This window comes from Mustela putorius, unplaced genomic scaffold (assembly GCF_011764305.1).
Source record: "Mustela putorius furo isolate JIRA1106 unplaced genomic scaffold, ASM1176430v1.1 tig00000281_pilon_pilon_pilon, whole genome shotgun sequence".
Taxonomy (NCBI): domain Eukaryota; kingdom Metazoa; phylum Chordata; class Mammalia; order Carnivora; family Mustelidae; genus Mustela; species Mustela putorius.
In genome coordinates, this window is record NW_025421343.1 from 9,565,271 (window position 1) to 9,585,874 (window position 20,604).

Here is a 20,604-nt window from a genome sequence, read left to right on the forward strand (position 1 = left end):
GTATAGTCTCCCATACCATTCGGCTTTCATGTCCATCTGTATATAGCACCTGTGGAACTGAGTGCTTTTTGTTTAGCTTGCCTTATGTGCTTTCATTTGTCACTTTCCAAATCTTATTATTTACATGGATGCGCAAAGCATCTTTGTGGATCTCAGACTCCACAACCTCATCTAAGCGATTATTTGACTGGCAGAGTTGCTCTCCATTATCCTCTCAGTACCCATTGTTCATCACTGCTTCCAGAGCTTCATTTCCATTGTCTTTTCCTCATTTAGATGTAGTCCAAACCATCACTGGCTTTTATCACTTGCACTGTTGGCATTTGTAGAGGTGTTTGAGACTGAGAACACCATCAAGAAGCCTGTTTCCTTCTTTGAGTCTTACCGGCAAAGTTCAAAAATCCTTGCATGGGGGAAGGCTTCTTTTAAAGGACTGTTATACAACTTTGTAATAATTCTGAGTCTAATGCATTATAAAGGTTTGCTGTATATTGCTCAGTTATGGACCTGCTCTTGGCCTCCTCATTTTTTCAAAGCTTGATTGCTGTTTGGTGCCATACCTACATCTGTAGTCTGCTGTCTTCGCCACTTCTGCCTCCATCTTATTCTTCATCCTCCTTCACTGATGGCCAATGAAGAAAAAAAAAATCAATGTTTATTTGCAAAATAGCCACAAATGACTACCTTCAAAGTTCCGAAAGAGTCAAGAATATAAGACCCCATACACACAAACTTTTCAATGATTTTGCCAAGAAAATGTGCCCATGCTTTGGGCCCCATTTATTTTATGGTCTGGCATGACAAAGTTGCTACATTTTTAAGGAAAAACTACTAGAATATAACATGCAATCAAAAAAAGAAAAAGAGAGAAATATTTGAATCTTCCTTCCTTTTTTCCTATGTGTTTATGTACATGGGATTCAGGGTTGTGGTTTCTTCTCTGAAACATATGAAAGCCCCCAAGAAGGTATATATGTTAGTAGTCAGATTTTCCCCTAAAATAAGAAATTTGGATAGGCTATTCCCATTTTGCCAAGAAAAATTATTTGAATTTCAATGCTGAGAACTGCGTTTTTAGACCCTTGTGCTATCAAGATGAACAAAATGCACATGTACACAGTTATGTACCATGTCAGCATGTATATGTTTTATGTGATTCTGTGTGTACAGACTGGGAAAGGCTTCTGTTTTATCTGTGTTTGGCTTGGGTGTTTGGGGGCAGGAAACTCAGTAGGTTATGGATGGGGGAACAATGGGTCCAAAAGCTCTTGATTCATGATGGCAAGCTAGAGAAATAATTCAGTCCTGAATATATGCCTACATGTGTCATTCACCCAACTGCTGTCTAAGAAGCACCATTAATTTTCTGGCTGGAGATACGTTTTTAAAGTTATTGGCTTACATCTTTCTCACCGGCCAAAAAAGTACAGTTCTTAATAAATCTCAGAGTAGAAGATGCATTTGTGAGCCAATTCAGTTTACGCCATTTGTATGGTTGATAAGGGGTAAATGGGGAAGAAAAAATTAAAACAAAACAAAACAAAAAACTAACAGTGCAAGAAATGCCAAGGAGAAAGTAGAGGAAACCAAAGTCCAAAAGATTAAACATCCATTCATTTATAAACTGGCTTTATTTGCTTTGTGTTTATTTAAACTCTTAAAACAGTTAATTAAAGAAGAAAAGAAAGTGAAAGAAAGGGAAGGAGGGAGAGTAAGAGAGAATAGTCATGAAAGAAGGAAGAAAACAAAGGAAAGAGAAACTTAGCCATAACATATTGTAAATTATTTTAGTGCAGGTAATATCCATTAAACATGGCAGTATTATATTCATCATGGCAGAAAAGTTGAGCCACTTTTTTTCAAGTATATCAACATATTTTGAATACAAATTCATTCCAGTGCTATGATGTGGATATTACCTGTATATTTGATTGCTGTGTTTTTACTTTTTATTTGCTAGGTTGCAGAACATTTAATGGATTCTTGCAAATTTTAAAATGAAGATGTACATACGGATCTGGAGAAATAAAAAACATTCCATAACCTTCGATTATCTTAGCTACCCTCACATTTATACTTCTGCATTTTTCTGAATGAGACTGAAAACACTAATACGGAGTTTTAGAATGTAGAATGCTAAACATCAAGCATTCTGATAAATCTGAAAAATTCCACCTAAAGTTTTTTTGAAGTTCAAATGCATCTTTAAAACAATGAAGCCAGAATGCAAGAGGAATTAGCCCTACTTTGGACAGGAATTCAGTGTTTAGGTTAGAGATGGAAGGACACAGATTATAAGTTATAGTTGACTCCACATGAAAATGCTAGAAATTTTAATAGATTTCATTACATATAAATGTCTTTTTCTCATACTTAACAAAATGTAGGAGCAGAGTTTGAAGGCAAGTAATGTTCTTTCCTACATCCTCAGCCTGGTGGAATGGACCCCGATGTTATTCCTAAGGGATTAAGTAACTCACCCTAAATGTGCACTTTTTTTCTTTGCCATTTAAATCTCTCCTTTCCAAATTTGAATCCTCCTCAATTGGGTTATGAAGAGAATCTTGACAAGGTGAACAAATATAATTTGTGATACTGGTAGGATTTGAACTAGTAAAGGGAAAATTGGAGAGTAAATAGTCAGTTATAGTCTACATGAACTGTTTCACATCATTAAAAAAATTAGACTCAATTAAAATCAACATGAATATTCATGGTAATAAACGAAAGCCATTCATACAGTACTAGAAACTGATAATGGTTGACTCAGTCTTACCTGACTATGGCATATGTGCACATGCACAAAAATACACACATGCAACAAATACACATGATTTGATATTTTCTACCTTACTCCCTGAATAAGCAGCAATCAGGAGCTGAACCAGTGGTTGATAACTGTGACATATCTGATCAAAGACAGTTTAGGGAAAAGAAAACATGGGAATTTTTTGTACAATGCTATATGTATTATATATTTTAAAAAATATATTTATATATATTATAGATTACATTTTTATACATTTGTATTCCATTTTTAAAACATTTTAAAAATATGATTTGAAATGAGAGTTGCATTTTATTTGAAAAATTCTGCGTTTCTTCTATAAAAAACAGTGTATTTTGCAATAGACTGAATCAGTCATTGAAACAAGCATTGTACTTAGTGTAGCCTTGTACTTTTGTACAACTTGTACTCTTATTTGAGGAAAGAGTCTTTTTTTAAAAATATATATTCTGAGTCTGTCTATTGTCAATTCTTGATTATCTCTACTGATTGTAGTAGTAGTAATGGAAATAAATCTAAATCACTAGCTGTTTCAGTTTGAGGTCTGAAATGCATTTCTATACTTCATTTTTTAAAAAAAGGTATATATTCAGGAAATTAACAGCAGTTCCAAATAATTTTCTCCAGATTTTCCAGAGGGGTGGCTGTTAATTATTTGGGCTTACCAGACTTTTCAGAACTATGAACAGTAGGAGAGTCCAGATCTAGAGAAAGACTAAAACAAACTTCTGATTATAAATCTGGAAGGAAGGGTGGTGGAAATACTCTGTACCAGTAAGAAAATTAAACAAGTATTTATCACTGGCAGAATGGCCATAGTTCTCTGCATATACTTTACTGGTAAGATGGGTTGCTGAAGAATTCAGTCTTTCTCCCAAAAGCCTAACCTTCCCAATTTGTTATGATAGTGAAACCATAACCATTTAAGTTCTGATTCCTGCATTGAGCCTTCCTTAGTTACATTTATATCAGTGTACATGGTCACTGATTTTTATACAACCCAAATTATGCAAACCTTCAGGGAAAAATAACCCTGAAGTGATTTTTCAGTGCAAATTCATTCTCCCAGTGTTATAAAAGTGACATTTAACAAACTTAAGGTGTTACATATGGAAAAAAATGGGAGTTGGGGATTTTTATAAGAAAACTAAAAATCTCCTTGAGTGCCAGGCATCATAGGAAGTTTTATATCTAGTGTACCACACCTGTCAGGTGTCTCTCTGAATTTAAATAGTCTCGTGCAAAGGAAGATTGTATATTACTCTGTTATAAAAAGTAGCTCTTTAGTTATATACTTGGTGATGGTGAACCTAAACTCCTCAATTCAATCTATTATTTAAAAATGAGCCTTTTACTGATGAAATTAAATCAGTTGGTCATCCAATTTGTTTTATTCATAGAAAAAATACTTTATATTTTAATGCTCTCATTTGAAAGTAAGAAGACAGACTCCTTTGTGGCAAAGCTGGAACATAAATCAAGGAAAGAACTCTTTTTATCTTAAGTGGAGACATAGGTTGACCTAACTTGGATCTTCTCAATAGATTGATTTGATTGCATCACCTGAGCTTATAAACGGAGACATTTCTATTTAGTTTGAGGGTGTTCATTACTGTGCATTAGAGTAGAAGTAGCTAGTGGCTTAATGAGGAATGCCTCTACCTCAGAAATGTCAGTGCTATTATTTGTCCTTCAGTCAGTGAACTTTCATTCCTTTAGGCTTTAGAAGCTATTCAAGTTTTGAAAGCCTTGAATTAAAAAGAAGGCAAATAATTCACACTTTATTCTATTAGCAGTTAACATTCTAGATTTCAGTTAATATTCAGAACAGTATTTTACAGCCAATGTTGAGTAATATTTTATGACAACTTGGAAATTAGACACATGGGAGGTACCTGGATGAGGGACACTAATTGTGCATCTCTTTTGGTATCTGTGTAACACAGGCGAACCTTGTGAAGAAGTACTGGTTTATAACATTTTCCCATGAGACATATTCTGATTTTGAGATAAATGTCTGTTGGTTATAATTGATTTCATTCTAAGATGTTCTTTATTAACATATTTTAAATAATTAATGTCTATAGTAGTGTCTTAGGAGATGTCTCCTCATTTTTAACTAGCTTTGGATATGTGAGAATAAATCCAGATAACACCTTTTCCCTTAAATTGAACCAAATAATTATGGGAAGCCACAGTATTGGATAGAATACCTTTATTTAGAAACAGTATCTGTAATTAGCTTATGCTTTCTGGTGTTCCTGTGTACACTTGGATTTGTCGGCTCTAGTCAAGAAATACATACTTTGAATTGTGATTTTTTTTTTTCTTGTTCCTACTTGGATATACCTCAAGAATTCCTGGATTGAAGGCAGTTGGAAGAAAAAGAAGCTAAAATGTGAACAGTTGATATAAAAATATATAAATAAGAGAAGATGAATATTAAAGCCTGATACTAAATATTACCTGGGGAATTTCATTACTGATTTTGTGTAATTTTCCATTACCTCAGATGGCTCAAAATAAAAGAAATTAAGAGACTCCATAGCAAAACTGAGATAGGATTTTACATTTGGTGCTAGATTTAATAAAATTTTGACAATCCTATTTTTCTAGAAAAAGATTATCATATCCATATGATGTTCCTAATTTCTAATGACAAATCAGCAATCAGGGCTTCAAAGAGCTATACTTCCTGTTCACATAAAGGTATTTCCTGATTCATTGAACAGCACTTCTAGAGTGTTCCAACTACTTAAAAGGCATAGTGCTAAATATTGTTTGGATGAAGGTATTCAAAGTCCTTTATCTCTAATAGCAAATAATTTCCATGAAGAGAAGAAATTTTTCTGTTTTTTTGTGCCTCTGTTAGATTGTGTAGTCCATTGGGTTTTCTTTTTTCTATTAAGTTTCTCATCTTTCTGTTTAGCATTCTCAGCAAGAATAGCAGAGTGTCTGTTGATAGCTATCTCTGTGTATTCACTGTTGTTCTTGGTTTACTATATTCTAGAAATAAAAGTGTGTTTAATTTACTATCTTCTTATTCTGCTCCTGCAGATTATTTTGTCAAATGCTTTCTCCAGCTAATTTAAATGATTTATAAAATATGGTTGTTTATCACAGCCCTTAGGAGAGAAATATGTGCCATGTTATGGTCCATGTATCTTACAAATAGGAAAGACTTCTGGATGGGCAGTGTGTAGTTTTCTTAGTTCAAATTTCTTTTACTGCTTCAGAACATATTGTCTTACTCTGTCTTGAACAGTCATTTTCTTTGTGGGCAATAAATATATTTCAAATATTTCATCCTAACCCAATTTTCTTGAAAGCAAGCTTACTTAATTTAGACTTTAATATTTTCTTTCATCATCAATACTATATCTTATGTTACTGCTTTTCTCTGAATACTTTCATCTGTGTAGATGCCTTGCTGATAATGAACTTGACTGGAACTCTGGCTAGATCTTCTGTCAAATCTGTACAATCAGTATCTTGACCCCTTTCATCCATTTCCTTCTGCAAATCTATTTCTCAACTTAGAGAAGTTCCTGGAGAAGTTTCAGTCAGAATCATCTTATAAGAACCCATACTCTTTTAAGTTCAAGATTTTGTATGTGAGACATTATCATAAAACAAACTCAAAATAGAATCACTTTATCTAGGAACTCCCAGTTCAAATCTGTTGCTATCAAAATTATTTGGATTCTGTCTTGCTGAGATAGTTCTCTTCAATAATGACATTTTGGTCAGATTGCATGCCAACTGCCTGTTCATTTCTTCCACAATTAATTACTTTATTAATATACCTCTAGATTATTCTTTTGGAATGTACAAATTATTCCACCTAACTTTTATCTTCTGTACTGTCAAATAGAAACAATTTTTCAACAAACAACATTTTGAAACCAATCCTACATCTCTAATCAGAATAAAGTTCTAACCATGACTTCAATAATGGTCTCTTGACCAAAATCTTACAATCACTTCACTTCATACTTTGTCTTGAAAGGCTAACTCATCCATTTATGTGATATCATAGAAAGTATGCATCAGCTCCATAATTCTAATGACACTTAGTTTTCATAAAAATGTCAAGAGGCTAGATCCTAAAGAAGAGAAATTATCTGGTCCTGGCATTGCATTCTGTGTCAAACAGATTTTTTTTTTCAACTAATATAACTAAAGACATTATTGAAACCAATCATACTAAATTCACCTAAAAAGTCAGCACAGCTCACCACTCTGCATCCTTTTGATGCAGCCTAGTTTTGCATTGGGTTCCTGAAGTCATGCTCCATTTCCAAATAAGCAGTAGATAATAAGAAATACCTATATAGTATAAATCAGTTTTATTTAAATATTTTTAAAATGTTTAACTCCATTTTTATTCTGATATCTTAACATTGGCAGATGTGTACCTTCTTTGTTGGGTAGTAAAAATTTTTAAGGTGTTTATTGGAAGAATGAGCAATTGCCATCAGTAATCTTAAAGTAATGACCTTTACATTTTGTATGAAAGGTGAGATGACACAAATTAGTTTCTAATATGTAGGAATAGTTTTTGAAACTTAGAAATAATGGTAAATGAATGGCATATTTCCTATAATGAGAAAGTCAGGAAATGCCTAATTTCTAAAACAAATGGGATCAACTATAAAGTATAAAAAAGCAAAGATAAGCCAACTGGTCAATGATCCAATAAGTAAAAAAGGAAGAAAATAAGGCTTCATAGGACTATTAATTGTGAAAAGTCACAGAAAAAAGCTGTTGAATACAGAATCTGAATTTAGATTTAGAATTACTGAAAATAGAAATAGAATAATAGAGTGGGAAACATGCAGAGTATCCTTAATAAGTACAGAAAACATGAAGTATAAGAAAAATTCCATTTTTTCTTCATAAATTTGATATTTTTTACTTCTCGATTGTCTTTAATTCTCTAAAGACATTCTTTAAATGTCTCTAACATTTAACTTAAAGTAAAAGATGGGAGAAATAATGCCAAATCCATTATAAGTTTGACTTCAGTAGCATCTGTCAGAATGCTCCCTAACCTGCCTATTTTGCTTAATTTTTATATTGTGATTATTTAATACATTTACATAGTTAGCTAAGAATGGCAGGACTAAAAATAGAATTATATTTGCTTCAAACAAAAATAAATTTAAAGAATATTGTTTATCTGCAGATAGAAACAAACTTTCTTTGGGCTTTACCCATTTATGATGCCATGAATTGTAAGCTCTTACTTTTACTAAAATATTTTCTGTGGAAAGAATAGGTTTCACTTTTCATATATCCCACCAGGCAGATAAAAATTTGGCTTCCATGTGGATGGTTTCAGGACCTACCTGCTCTTTAATATAACTCCTTTTTATTTGGTCATACTACTCCCTGACAACTTTTGAGTAGTTCATAGTTTTTAACTTCTAAACCTCCATTTAAAAAAAAAGACCTTAGTGTTCTTTGTATTATTCTCCCATCTTGCCTGAGATCAGTTTCCCCCTCCCCAAAAATGGATTCAGAGGTTAAATAAAGATATAGGACTATAGCTTTCCTGCATGTGACACAATGTTTGATCTGTTAGCATCACTGGGTCACCCAAATTTGACCTCTGACAGTGGCAGTATAGGGACCCTATGGTATGGAAATCTTCCCACTTACTTTTACTCCAGTTTTGAATGTGGGCTCTTATAACCCCATTTAGATATATGTTATATTCAGTCCGTACAAAAAACCTAGTCAAGATTGACAGTAATACTTAATGCTGAAGATAACATTTTAAGAAGTAGAAATAGGCATTGGTTATTGGCTTATCTTTTGAAATGTGCCTGTCACACAGCCCCTCCTTGGGTACAAAAAGGAAGAGTAAAAAGAGTGGCAGTTGTAGCAACAATGAATGCATTAGTTCTTCAGTGATTCCAATAAAAGAGGTAAGTATCCTTTTAGTACCATGTACTGGCTGGAGATGCAGAGGCCAAGGGCTTGATGAAGGTCACACAGCAGGGCAATGGAACTTCCAAGAAAAACATCTGAGATTCCCCACATACTGTTCCAGGCTTTAAGAGCTGCAGCCCTTGCTTTCTCTCTTGGTGATCTTCAATGCTTTAAATGGGAGTTTCATCCCCTTTAAATGCCACTATGATTGTCCCTGGCAGTGCCTGACAAGGCAGGGTGCTTCTTCATTCTCCTTCTCCCAGATGGTCCATTTTCGGTTCAAGAGAGCCACTGAGGAATTCATATGGCCGGACTGCTTAATATCATGGATGCCCACCCATATCTCTTTTAGCACCTAATTCCTTCATATGCCTCTTTCTCCCAATGACCCACTCCCTCTTCCACTTCCCTAATCCCTTCCCATTAGGGTACGTTTTTTTTTTTTTCTCTTGCTCTCTCTCTCACTCACTCTTTTCTGTATCTCTCGGAAATCAGACAGGAGTTCAGAGCACTTTCACTACCTTTTATGAGGTAGATTGTGATGTCATAGATGGGGGCAGGGCTAGTCAACTTTCTACCCACCTCCCAACCTGTGCTGAGGGAGCTCCGATCGGGAGTGGAAGCAGTGATTCCTCCATGGTGAGTAACTTTGCTTTCTAATGTAATCTTTCTCATTGTAAACATTAATTTTGAAAGCAGGTGGATGGGGATTGAAAGAAGTAAAGATGTGACCACATAAGTCTTCTTTTAATTTGTATAATTTTTTATTTATAAACATATATTTTTATCCCCAGGGGTACCACATAAGTCTTCTTTTACTGTTAACCAACTTTGGGTAAAGGATCTACTTATTTATTCTTTGTATGATTTGAGAATTCCAGAGCAGATATATTCTTCAAGCATGATCGGAACTTGAGATATAGAAATGGTATTTCATTCCTTTATTTCTTAGTCTTTCTTCCCATTGGGACTGAAAGTCATTGCATATGTGGAATGAATCCATTCTATAGTCCTTTGGTGAGCTTCTTTAAGGAGGGCTAGTGAGGAGATGTTCTTCTTCATTTGAAAGATAACAGGGTCACACAATATCCTTTATTGATATTAGCCCAGAGAATCAGTCTGCTCTTTTAAAACAGTGGGGGTAAAATTGTGAAGAAACTGATACATAAAGAATTAATAAGCTTGGTTTTGATGTAAACAAATGAAAATATTCAAATGAAGAAAAAAATATTTAAAACAAAAGAGTCACCACTCTTGCAAGATTAAGGGTGCAGCCATTTCAAGGTGTCACAACCAAATTTGCTAACTTTTTTGTTGATATTGTATGTCATAACACTGATGCTGTTTTGTAAGATTTCTTTGTAGGTAAGAGCTGTGAAATGTTACTGTTTTTTGTTTCATTTGGGTTTCTATAATACTGATTAATTCTTTTGTATGCCTTAGTATTTGGAAGGAAAAAAAATCAACTGGAATGAGCATTTTTCCTCTACTTGTTCTCTCCAGGGTACCTATTAAAACTGTCAAGATGTCAACTTTTATATAAAAGGGCAAAGGAAGTTCATGAAGGTGGTTAAATCTTTAAAGGATGTTGAAGTATCAGGGTGGGTGTTTTTAAAAGGGTTTGACCATCAGAATGTGAGGCCCTGTTAGTTTTCATGGGGTAGGATAAAAGCTCCTTGGTGTGGATTATAGATGTTAGAAAATATGTTAAGAGGATATCATTCATTTTCTTCAAAGTGTGCATCCCTAGTTAACTATGTGTGGATACTGGTGTTGGAAAATCAGAAGCAGTTTAAAAGGAAGAGTCCTTTCTCATCATTAGCTTTTTTGTTACATGTAGAAATCTCTGTCCCCCCTGCCCCGCCAAGTTATGCATTCTTAGAATTCAAAATCACTAGAGCTAATCCTGTTCTTTTCATTACCTGGGGTGGAGTGGCATGGCATGTTCTGAAGTGATTTTCCCACCTACAGTTTCTAACTTAAAGAAGTGACTGTAATGGTAGAGATTTCAGGTACAATAATGAAAAATAGATCCATAACTGGCCAATAGGAAAACTTAGGTGGTAATAACATATAGTCAACTTTATATTGCAATGTGGGTAACAATGCCAAAGTCTTATATATTGGATGATCTCTCTGAAGTCTTTGGCCTATCTTCTTTATAAATGCTAACACCCTCAAACCCAGGCAGAAGGAGACCTTCAGTGCCAGAAAAATCTAATGTCTAACTATAGCTCAAGTTTTTAATGTCTTTTATCAACCCCTCATACAGCTGCCAGGTAAGAAATGCTCATATTTTACAAACCCTTCGAAAACAATCATCTTTAACTTCATGAGTTAAGAACGGTTGTGTTGTGCACTTGTGCAAATTCAGAGAGTCTATCATGGAATGCATTGTGCATGCACTTGTTTATCTTCATGTGCATGTTTCATTTATAGTGGCGTTCATTATTTTTTAATTCATTTGTATGTATTAAAATTCTAATTTAAAAATTCTATATACTGTCCTGTAAATAAAACAATGAAGTGTAACAAAAGTTGAATTAATTTGAGGTTTCAACACTGGTAATAGTAGTTCCATTTCTGTCACTCACTAATTAGGTAACTGAAAGAAAATTACTTTGATCTCTTGGGCCTCAGTGTTCTCATTGTAAACTGGTGATTGATGATCTACAAGATATATCCTAAAGTAACTTGCTCTAAAATTTTATGATTTTATAATATATTTTTTTAAGAAATTGCTTATGGCAAAAATACTGAGTAGCTAATGAGACTTTATTTTTGTATGAGACATAGCATTCTATAGACAAGGAAGAAAATTTCAGTCCAAAGTAGGTTTTAGGATGTACCCTGTATTTGATGTAGTTTATTATTTGGTTAACAAGTGGGCTCTGTTCTTTTAAATGGACAATATCAAATGTCTGATAGTTAGCTATGTGTTGGTTTGGAAGATTGATATTTTTTTTTACTCCATAGTTTTTTTGTTCTGATATTTTGAGATAAAAACAATCCTTAACTATTAGGTCATGGATGGATTTAGATATCACTGGGAAATTAAAAATTTCTTATGCAGTACTGTAGGAATCCTTTTGTAGTGTTGGTAAGAGTTGATGAGTAGGGAATTGGTAGGTGTTTAAAATGTGTGTTATGGAGGATAGAACACATGTGGGGCCTGGCTCCTGCTCTTTAGGAATATGCAACCTTTTGGGGTGTATAGACACATGTCAAATGTCAACTTAGAGGTGAAGACAGTACATTTCTAAGAACTAAGATATGTCCCTCTGGTGTTGGGTAGACTGGATTGCACTGGGAAGGTTTTTTGAGAATCAGAGCTTCAGTTCACTTGGAACACAGTGGTTTAGATTTGTGTTATTGCACACAAGGAGGGCAGGAAAGCATTTTAGGTCATCAAGACCATGGAATTATAAATCTTGCAGAGGAGTCCTGTGTTTAGATATGCCATGTATCAAAACCATGAATCAAAATATTTGCATATAATCCAGCCCCATTCCTTTCCTGAGCCCTTCCATATTTGCTGAATTTATAATATATAACAGTTTAGAAGAGTTGAGGAGGCTGCAAGTGAGTGAAGCACAAAGATTATTTATTAAGATATAATCAGGCAGCCATTTTCTCTTATGCAAAATGTCATATCATCACTCGTAGCCACAATAGTGGAAGAGAAGTAAATAAAAGGGAAGGAATTAGGGAGAGGAGACTCTAGCTCTGAGACATTCTGATTTTCTGACAAAAGTGGAAAGGGACTGTGTTACCATTGACACATTTAGAAATATTGATGGCCATGAAGACATGCCCATAAGAAAGACAATCTATGTAAGCAGGACAATTTTCCAAAGCAAATGGAACATTGTCTATGTACTGAGCAGAAACTATGACCGAGTTTGCTCTCAAACAGCGAGTGTTGAGAAGGCTTACACACTAAAACTACACATGATTATGTAAGTCTCCTTCCCCCAGTGCACTTGGAAAGAGAATACTCATTTGGGCATGATTTGCCCACATTGACAACAAAGCACACTTATGTTAGAAAGTTTCTCTGGTGCTGTAGATTCATAAAAGATTTGCAGTGTATACTTTGCTTCACTCAGAGAGCACTATTTGTTGTATTTCTTGCCACCCAAATTCCTTCTAAGTTATTACTTAGGCTTCTCTAATAGACTGGAATTCCATGAGTAGAATTATGTTTTCCCCTATCCCAGCTTCTAAAGATTTAGTTTACATTATCCAGTAAAATGTTTCTTAATTTCCTATCATGACATAAAAATTAATTTGTAGAATATACCGTGTCAGGAAATCACTTTCAAAAGCAAAATTTGTATATATGGGGATGAGGAAATAGCATGCTCAGTCTATGTTCTCTTAGAAATAATTTTTTCCAAAAAAGTTCAAGTAGAACTTAGAAAAAATCTTGTCAAACAGTATAAATTATTAAAGGAGGTTAGAGATATTAGATTTATGTTTGTCTCAAAAGAATAGTGACAAATGCTGGCAACTGTTCCCCCTACCCCCTTAAATATCTCTAGAGGTGATTCTACTATTGGGTTATAATTCAACATCTGTTTATTGGGTTAATAATATTAATAATATTAACTCAATAAACAGTATTGAGTTTAATATTGGGTTCACTGTCTGTGAATGGACGAATTAGCATGGAAAACAGACCCATAATCAGTAACTATAATGTTAACAATAGGTTTCAATAATCACTGTAACAAATATATATATATATATATATATATATATATATACACACACACACACATATATATATATATATGTGTGTGTGTGTGTGTGTATAGTGATGCGGGCAATCCTGAAGAGAAGGGGGAAGAGGAAACTTCATAAAAGGGGTAATATTTTTCTTAACCTTGATGGATAAGTAGATGAGAGTTTTCTAGGTAGAAGAGGAGAGAAACAATGCCCATAGTTGTGAGGTGTGGATGTATTTTGTGCTGACTGGACCTGAAAATATCAGAGATGGGTGGAAAAATGGAGAAAAGTAGAAAGTGGAGTTAGACACGTAAAAAGTGGGGTCTGGAGAGCAAAGAAATTTTTCTGACCCATTCTGATTTTAATGAACGTTTCCCAAAATGATCAAACGATCATCTGTATGCCAAAAACATCAAGTGGTGGGAGGAGACTGCTAAATGCAGAGCCATGGCTAAGATGCAGACCTGTGAAGTCAGGATTGCAGGGAGTGCATTCTTAGAATCTGTAATTACCCCTTCCTACCCACAGGTTTTAGAATCTATGAGGCAAAAAACTGACTCATTGTTTCTGTGTTCTTGGAAAAAGTTCCAAAAAAAAAAAAAAAGAATTAAAATATTAAGAATAAAAGACTTAGGAAAAATAGGATTTAAAGGTAATTTAAGAATGTTCTTTAGAAAATTGACTTGAATTTTGACTAAGCATAAAAACCTTTATAAGAATGATAATTATTAAGTGTAAAGAATTGCCAAGTAGTACTCTTACATCTCCTTGAAGGAAAGTCATGAGACTAAAAACGTTTAAGGGATCATCTTGAGTCCATCATTTTTATGCTCCAATATAAGAAGGTAATGAGGTTCGGGGCTAAGTTGTTTTACAACAGCCCAGAGCAGTATTTATTTTTGGTGGTATTTTTGGTAGAACTATTCGACTATTTTTATATTTTAATTAGGGGAATTTCTTGAAAGAGAAATGTATAAATTAGCATTTCCATCATGACTGGAGACATCAAACATTCATGCCAATATAGAACCTAATCTATATGGTCTATGTAGAAAAATATGAATTATCTAACTGTATCTAAATCAACAACCAATTGGAAGTGATTTTTTTTCCTCTGTTTTTTTCATCGTGGTCATGATTATTATCTTCTCCCCATCAGTCTATGTAAATTTACACATGTGTTCAAAGATGCAAGAAGAGAAGGGCACTAGAGAGGTACTTTACATGTGACTAAGACATGAGAATCTTACATCAGAACCCTGATCTGGAAGAAGGTGACCCTCAGATCATTTTCAGTAAGAAAATTCCATTCTGGATTCAACCCCATGTTTTACACACAGTTATCCTGTTTCAGATTGCCAGAATCACTAGTATTTGTTTTTTGAGAACTTTCTTTAGAAGTCAAGAAGTGATAGTGAACCTTGCTTTCTTCTCCATACTCAACTCTGTGCAGATAATTGCAGTAATTATCTGTACTGTGGCAGAGATGGTGATCTTGTCATATACTAGAAGCAGTTGACTGGTAGAATGCCAGTGCTTGCCATTAATTGAGCAAATTGATTTTGGCATGGTGATCTAAAGATATTTTTTTTACTAAGGATGTATAGCTCTGTTACTGGCTGTATCACACAATCCCAAGCAAACATAATCTTGAGTGGTTCTTAGAAGATGTGCCAGGCAAAATTACTTACCCCAATAAGGCTTTGCATTTTACATGAATAAAAGTCAAGCAGAGAACAGTTAACAGCACTATGGTTTTGATGTCCAATATCTGAAAAATAACTTAGAGTACACTGTATTCTCTTAAGGTAGATGTTAATAAGCAATGTATTGCTGTTAGATATGAATTTGAAAACTGACTCTTTTACAATTTGGGTGATATTCGGTAATGTTCCTAATCTCTGAGCTTTTGTTTTTGCTTTATAAATTAGAATAGCAATACATTTAGAGGGACAATAGGACAATTGCATGCAGTAAATAACATGATTATACTAGCTAAGGTACAGTGGGGGCTCAGTATGTTCCAGGCACTGTGCTAAGTATTTTAAATGCACTGTGCGATGTTGTTAACAGTTATCCCTTGGAGGAAACTGTCATCCCCATTAAAAATATTAGGAAAATGAAATTCAAGGAATTGAAGTAGCTTCCTGGAGGTCACAAAATTAGGGACTGACAGACTGTAGGGCTTTCCAAGAAGCCTCCCTTGACTGTTCTCTCACAGCATGATGTGTTTTTTCTGTCATTCTGAGTAGGATACTGCAGTGTAAAAACTTACCCAATTATATGTCTCCCAACTACTCTGTGAATTCCATAAAGGTCGGGAATATGTCTGAATGTTGAATTTTTCCCTGTTTCCTTGCATAACAAGTACATGATGTGTGCTTTATACATCAGCTTCCTAATTTTTTCCCTAGTTTTCTTAATTCCTTTGTAACTTACTTTGTTAAATTTCCCATGTTTTTTTTAAGATTATGGTTTAGAAATATAAAAACATTCTTCCAAAATAGCTGAATTAATCAACTTAATGATTTATTTTAAAAAAGGAGTTGGAAAGTAAGGGCCACAGTGGCAGAGTTCATTTGTTTTCCCACATGAAGGTTCTGGTACATAAAAATGTTAATTATATCTAGATGTGAAATATTGCATTTTAATTAACTATCTTAAATTATTAATGGCAATAACAGTATTAACAATTTTTATCGTCTTTCACATATTTTAATTAGATATAGATTCAGCTCCATATGATAAAACCTCTAAATGGAGAGTTATTTTTCTATCATATAGACTATGTAGTTCAGGGCCAATATAGTGAATTCAGAATCATCAGGGACCCAGACTCCTTCTGATTTGTGGTCTTTTCTACTTAGTGTTGAGGATCCTCAACACTCAATTTCATCTTTGGTCCAAGGTGACTGCTCATGCTCTTTCCATTTTCCATAAGGAAGAAGAAAAGAAGTGTGAGGGCAAAATGGTGAGCTGTCTAGCTGTGTTAGCACTCTTTAAGGGGATTTCCCAGGACTGTCTGTCCCCCTACTCCAACAGTTTCTGTTTACATCATACAAGGAACCTGAAAATATGGGAGAGTTAGGCAGGGAGTAGTAGTTCTTGTCCAGGTATACCGTCTGATGGAACACAAATAGAATTCTGACTTACACTAGTTGCTTTGTGATCTTGGGCAAGTTGCTTGACTTCACTGAGCCCCATTTTCCTTAGCTGCAAAATGAGAATGATATTAGTATCTACCTAAGTGTGTTGTTAGGATTAAATGTGTTGATGTCACACACTTAGCTCAGTCTACAGAATGGAGAAGTACTAAATAAATGAGTAGCTAATTTTATTGTTCCTTATCTTGTCTCTCCCAAAAGATGGTATCTTTTTTTTTTTTTTTTTTATAAATTAGGTGCCACTTGTTTTATTCCATCATCTTTACTCCAATTAAACCACTGGGTGTATAGTAGTGAATAACCAACCAAGGTCTATACCTTCATAGAGATTCCATTAGTTTGTCATTGAGAGTCTTGGAGGAATCACTCACAGAGAGGTCATAATTGACAATAGAAAAGGGAATGATCTCAATAGAGAAATGAAGTAGTATTCTCACATTATAATCTATGGAAAAATCACATGGGAAACAAATAAAAATTTGCTGAGAATTCTGGGCTCTGCCTTTACAGTTCTGATATCACATCTGAGATCAGGAATATGTAATTCTATTCCTAAATATTTCTGATGCAGAGGACTCATGGATCACACTTTGAAAAATACTGGTCTAGGAAATTGAGGGAAGAGAGCCTTATGAGCTGTGATGAAACCCTTCCAGTACTTGAAGTCAGTTTGGACCCTTTCCTAGAAAATCCTTTTTGGCTTGCTGCATTAGGCTATTTTAGTCTAGCCTCGCCTGGATAATTACCAGTTGTGGGGAGCTGGTTGCAGTTGCCCATTGCAGGATATTTAGCAATGTCTCTGGCATCTCCTCTATAGATGCTTGTAGCAACTTTCCTTCTCAAGAAGTGATAGTCCATTGTCTCCAGACCTTGCCAAATGCCAAATGTATCCTGGGGTACAGGGACAAAGTTGCCCCTGGATGAGAACTATAGATCTGGTTGATCTTGACCTTTCACCTAGAGTGTACATACTATTTGAAATGGAGTTTTTTTGTTTCTTCCTTCTGGAAGGATGGAAGATGATCCACAAAATGGTCCAGCCTCATCTGCCAAATGCCCATTCCCAGCATGGCAATAGGGTATGGATACGCACTTTCCTAGAGGCTAGACTCCTGAGTACCCATCACATTCCTTTTCTGGCCATAACTTTCATACACCCTTTAAAGGTCTCCATCCACCTCTCTCATTGTTTACCCCAAATCTGCCTTAGAGATGCAGGCATTTCTACTATCAAAGGCAATTAGGGACTTAGGTGAGAATGTTGCTCAAAAGAAAGTTTTAGACAAGGTAAAAATGTCTTCAGTTTCTTGCTTTTTATAAACAAGAGTCTTGAGGTTAAAATAATTCAGTTTTTATAGTACCTTTTTTTAACAAATATTTTTCACATATCATTATATATTTAGCCATTCTTTGCATATTTTTAAATCTTTATATGATAACAAGCACATTTTTTAAAAAATATGAAAAAAAAAAGTAGAGCAATGGTTTACATTTTTTCCTTAACAAAATAATATTAAGATGTGTATCAGGTCCACGGTCTCCTTGAAAGTCAAATGACTTATGCAGGTGTTTCTGAGGTAATATTTATAATGAGTAAGCCTGGCAATGCTGAAATTAGTGGGTGAGCCCTTGAAACCAATCAAGTTGTAGATAGAAACCGATTATGTTTCATAGCTTAGCATTAATTTCTTTAAAAGAGGTTTGGAGAGCTCTAACAGGTGGTGACTCTAGATATAACAGAGATCACTCTTTCTTTCAAAGACGTAGCTGTAGTGCATTTGAAGAATTTTCCTTGGCATTTTTTAGCATATTAGGTAAAGAAATAATGAGGTAGCCTTTACATCTTATAATAAATATGGAGGTGATTTAACTTTGTCAAAGGCTAGATTCACAGGAACTCTAAGATACAGATTGTGCCTTGAGGAAGCTTTCATCTCAATATTAAGTATGATTTTTAGTAGGGGCAAGATACTGTATCAGCTCTCTCTAACTCTTTAATGTTTATCTTTATTCACTGGTTAAAAGTTGTCATTTTCATGAAAGTTTGTGAAGTCCTTTTTTTTCAAAGAAGTTTTCCAATTTCATAGATTTGATGCTCTCTTTCAAAGGAACTGCTAGTATTTTTCTATAATTTTTGGCAATACTGTTATGCATTTCCTATCTTTTGAGGATTCTTTGCCCTTTAATCTGTGGTTTTGAAAGTTTCTTGCATAGTTCAACCTCTTTTGCAAGGAAACATATAATATGTTGTCCATCCATAGAGGTTCTTTGTTAACTAAATAAATCATATTTCCACTTTTAGATTGAAGGGAACCCTCTGGTGCTTTTGCTGCATTTTTTCCTAAAGTACAGTCACTCCAGGAGAAACCGATGATATTCCTAACCAGGCCAAGCCCTGGCAGGCGTATGTGGCTTCTCAGGGGAACTACCTTAAATGGCCTTTATTCTTATTTTATTCAAAAGGAGTTGGAGCTACAGTATATTCCTAAATACACTGGAGACAGAAGTCATGCAGTTGTATTTCTGGTAATTATCCTATTAGCTAGGTATGTAAGCCCCAGTTCCCTCATCTATTGGATAATGAGAATAAAGTAATATAGTGTGTAAGGATTAAGTGGTATAACATAAAGGAAAGATCTAATTGGTTGGAATGTATGTATTGAATCTGGAAAATATCCAGAGTATATTAGCCCATGGCCAATTTAAGAGGCTGCCTGAACTAAGAATCCATCTATCAACTGTCTAAACACTGGGATACGTATACCAAATGCCAATATGGCTTAGGTAGTGCTAGCTGCTGTGTGGAGGACATAACCAGTAAAGGGCCAGGAAGTACTTGTTTATATACATCCAGAAGTCTAGCTCTGAGATAAGACTTTCATACATATACAAAGCTTTTGAAGATGAAGTAGCAAATAAGTAACCAATTATGTGATACTAGCAAGAAGTGTAACTAAAATTGAGCTGAAATCATTAAGGATAGCTGCATGAAGGAGTCAGCTGTTTCTATTGCAAGAATGGTTTACTTTTTTTTTTTTTTAAATCTATATCTCTTTTTGGATTGCATTCCACAGCCAGTTTTGGGATCCCAAACAGAAGGTTCCTGTGTTCTATTTCTTTTCCCCATAAATGGGAAAAGTGGGATTGTAACTAGACTGCCCCAGACATGCTTTATCCCTAGCAATGTCCACTGTCAGGTGGAAGAAGAAAGCTTCCCTCCTTTTGGATATACCTTGTTCTTCTCTCACTTAGGCTTATGGTCCTCTCATACTACCTGGGAATTTATTCAAATAACTGTATCTGTGCAGAGTTTCTTAGGCCTAAGTTACCCAGGTGGGCCAATAAATTACAATAAATACACTAAAAGGATTCCAAAAAGGTATCACCTTATTAATACTACTTTATAGTGACATTTTTAAAATTTAAAAAAGTGTCTCAAGTTTACTTTCTCACTTGGGCCTCAATGACTGGTAAAAGTGTATTGGTATTATTAACCCCACTTTTTGGCTGAAGAAATAGGAACTCAGAGAGGTTACTATAGTGTCCCAAACTTTCACAGTCAGTGGTTGGCACAGGCAAGGTTGGAGCCAGGTCTTGTGCTTTTTGCAATGTAAGATGTTTGCTTCTCCTAGTAGTTGAACTAGTTCTTGAGCAGGAGACACAGAAAATAGTATATGTCAGATGGTGTAGATGATGGTAGCAACTAATACATATTAGGTTCTATTAGGTTCTTAAAATTTATATCAGTCAGCCTGACATCATATTATGGTACCCATTATATGGTGGAGTATAAAGCTAAGGTGTAGAAATTTTGAATAAAGTTTTTTCATATCATGTGAATAAATAGCAAGTGGAGAGCTATAGGTTGTATTTAATCAAGTTTTCTTTGAACATGTAAATGACTTTAGTAGCTGGTGAGAAAATAAGTGGATGATGTCCCTGCTTCTTGCCTAGTTTATATCTCATGTGTATGATGATTGCAAG

The 20,604-nt window shown here is 34.6% G+C and overlaps 1 protein-coding gene and 1 long non-coding RNA gene across 7 annotated transcripts in view; one reads left to right on the forward strand and one right to left on the reverse strand.

The window, feature by feature from the left end:
- The window catches only part of CTNNA2 (catenin alpha 2), a 1,140,635-nt gene that overhangs the window by 1,100,327 nt on the left and 19,704 nt on the right, over nt 1–20,604 (forward strand). For 2 of the 6 annotated variants that reach the window (XM_004742295.3, XM_004742296.3), the window contains exon 18: nt 9,221–9,364. The exons of 2 other annotated variants lie outside the window; for them this stretch is intronic. In XM_004742295.3, the coding sequence (XP_004742352.1) occupies nt 9,221–9,364 (144 nt within the window). Of the gene's footprint in view, nt 1–8,630; nt 8,821–9,220; nt 9,365–20,604 lie in introns of those variants that run through there. 2 more of the 6 variants (XR_006606450.1, XM_045079083.1) reach the window with 2 other exon arrangements.
- LOC106004793 lies at nt 361–8,829 on the reverse strand. Its single transcript, XR_001177842.2, has 3 exons — nt 8,741–8,829; nt 2,481–2,610; nt 361–622 (listed from the first exon to the last, which is right to left on the reverse strand). It is a non-coding gene; the product is annotated as an uncharacterized LOC106004793 (long non-coding RNA).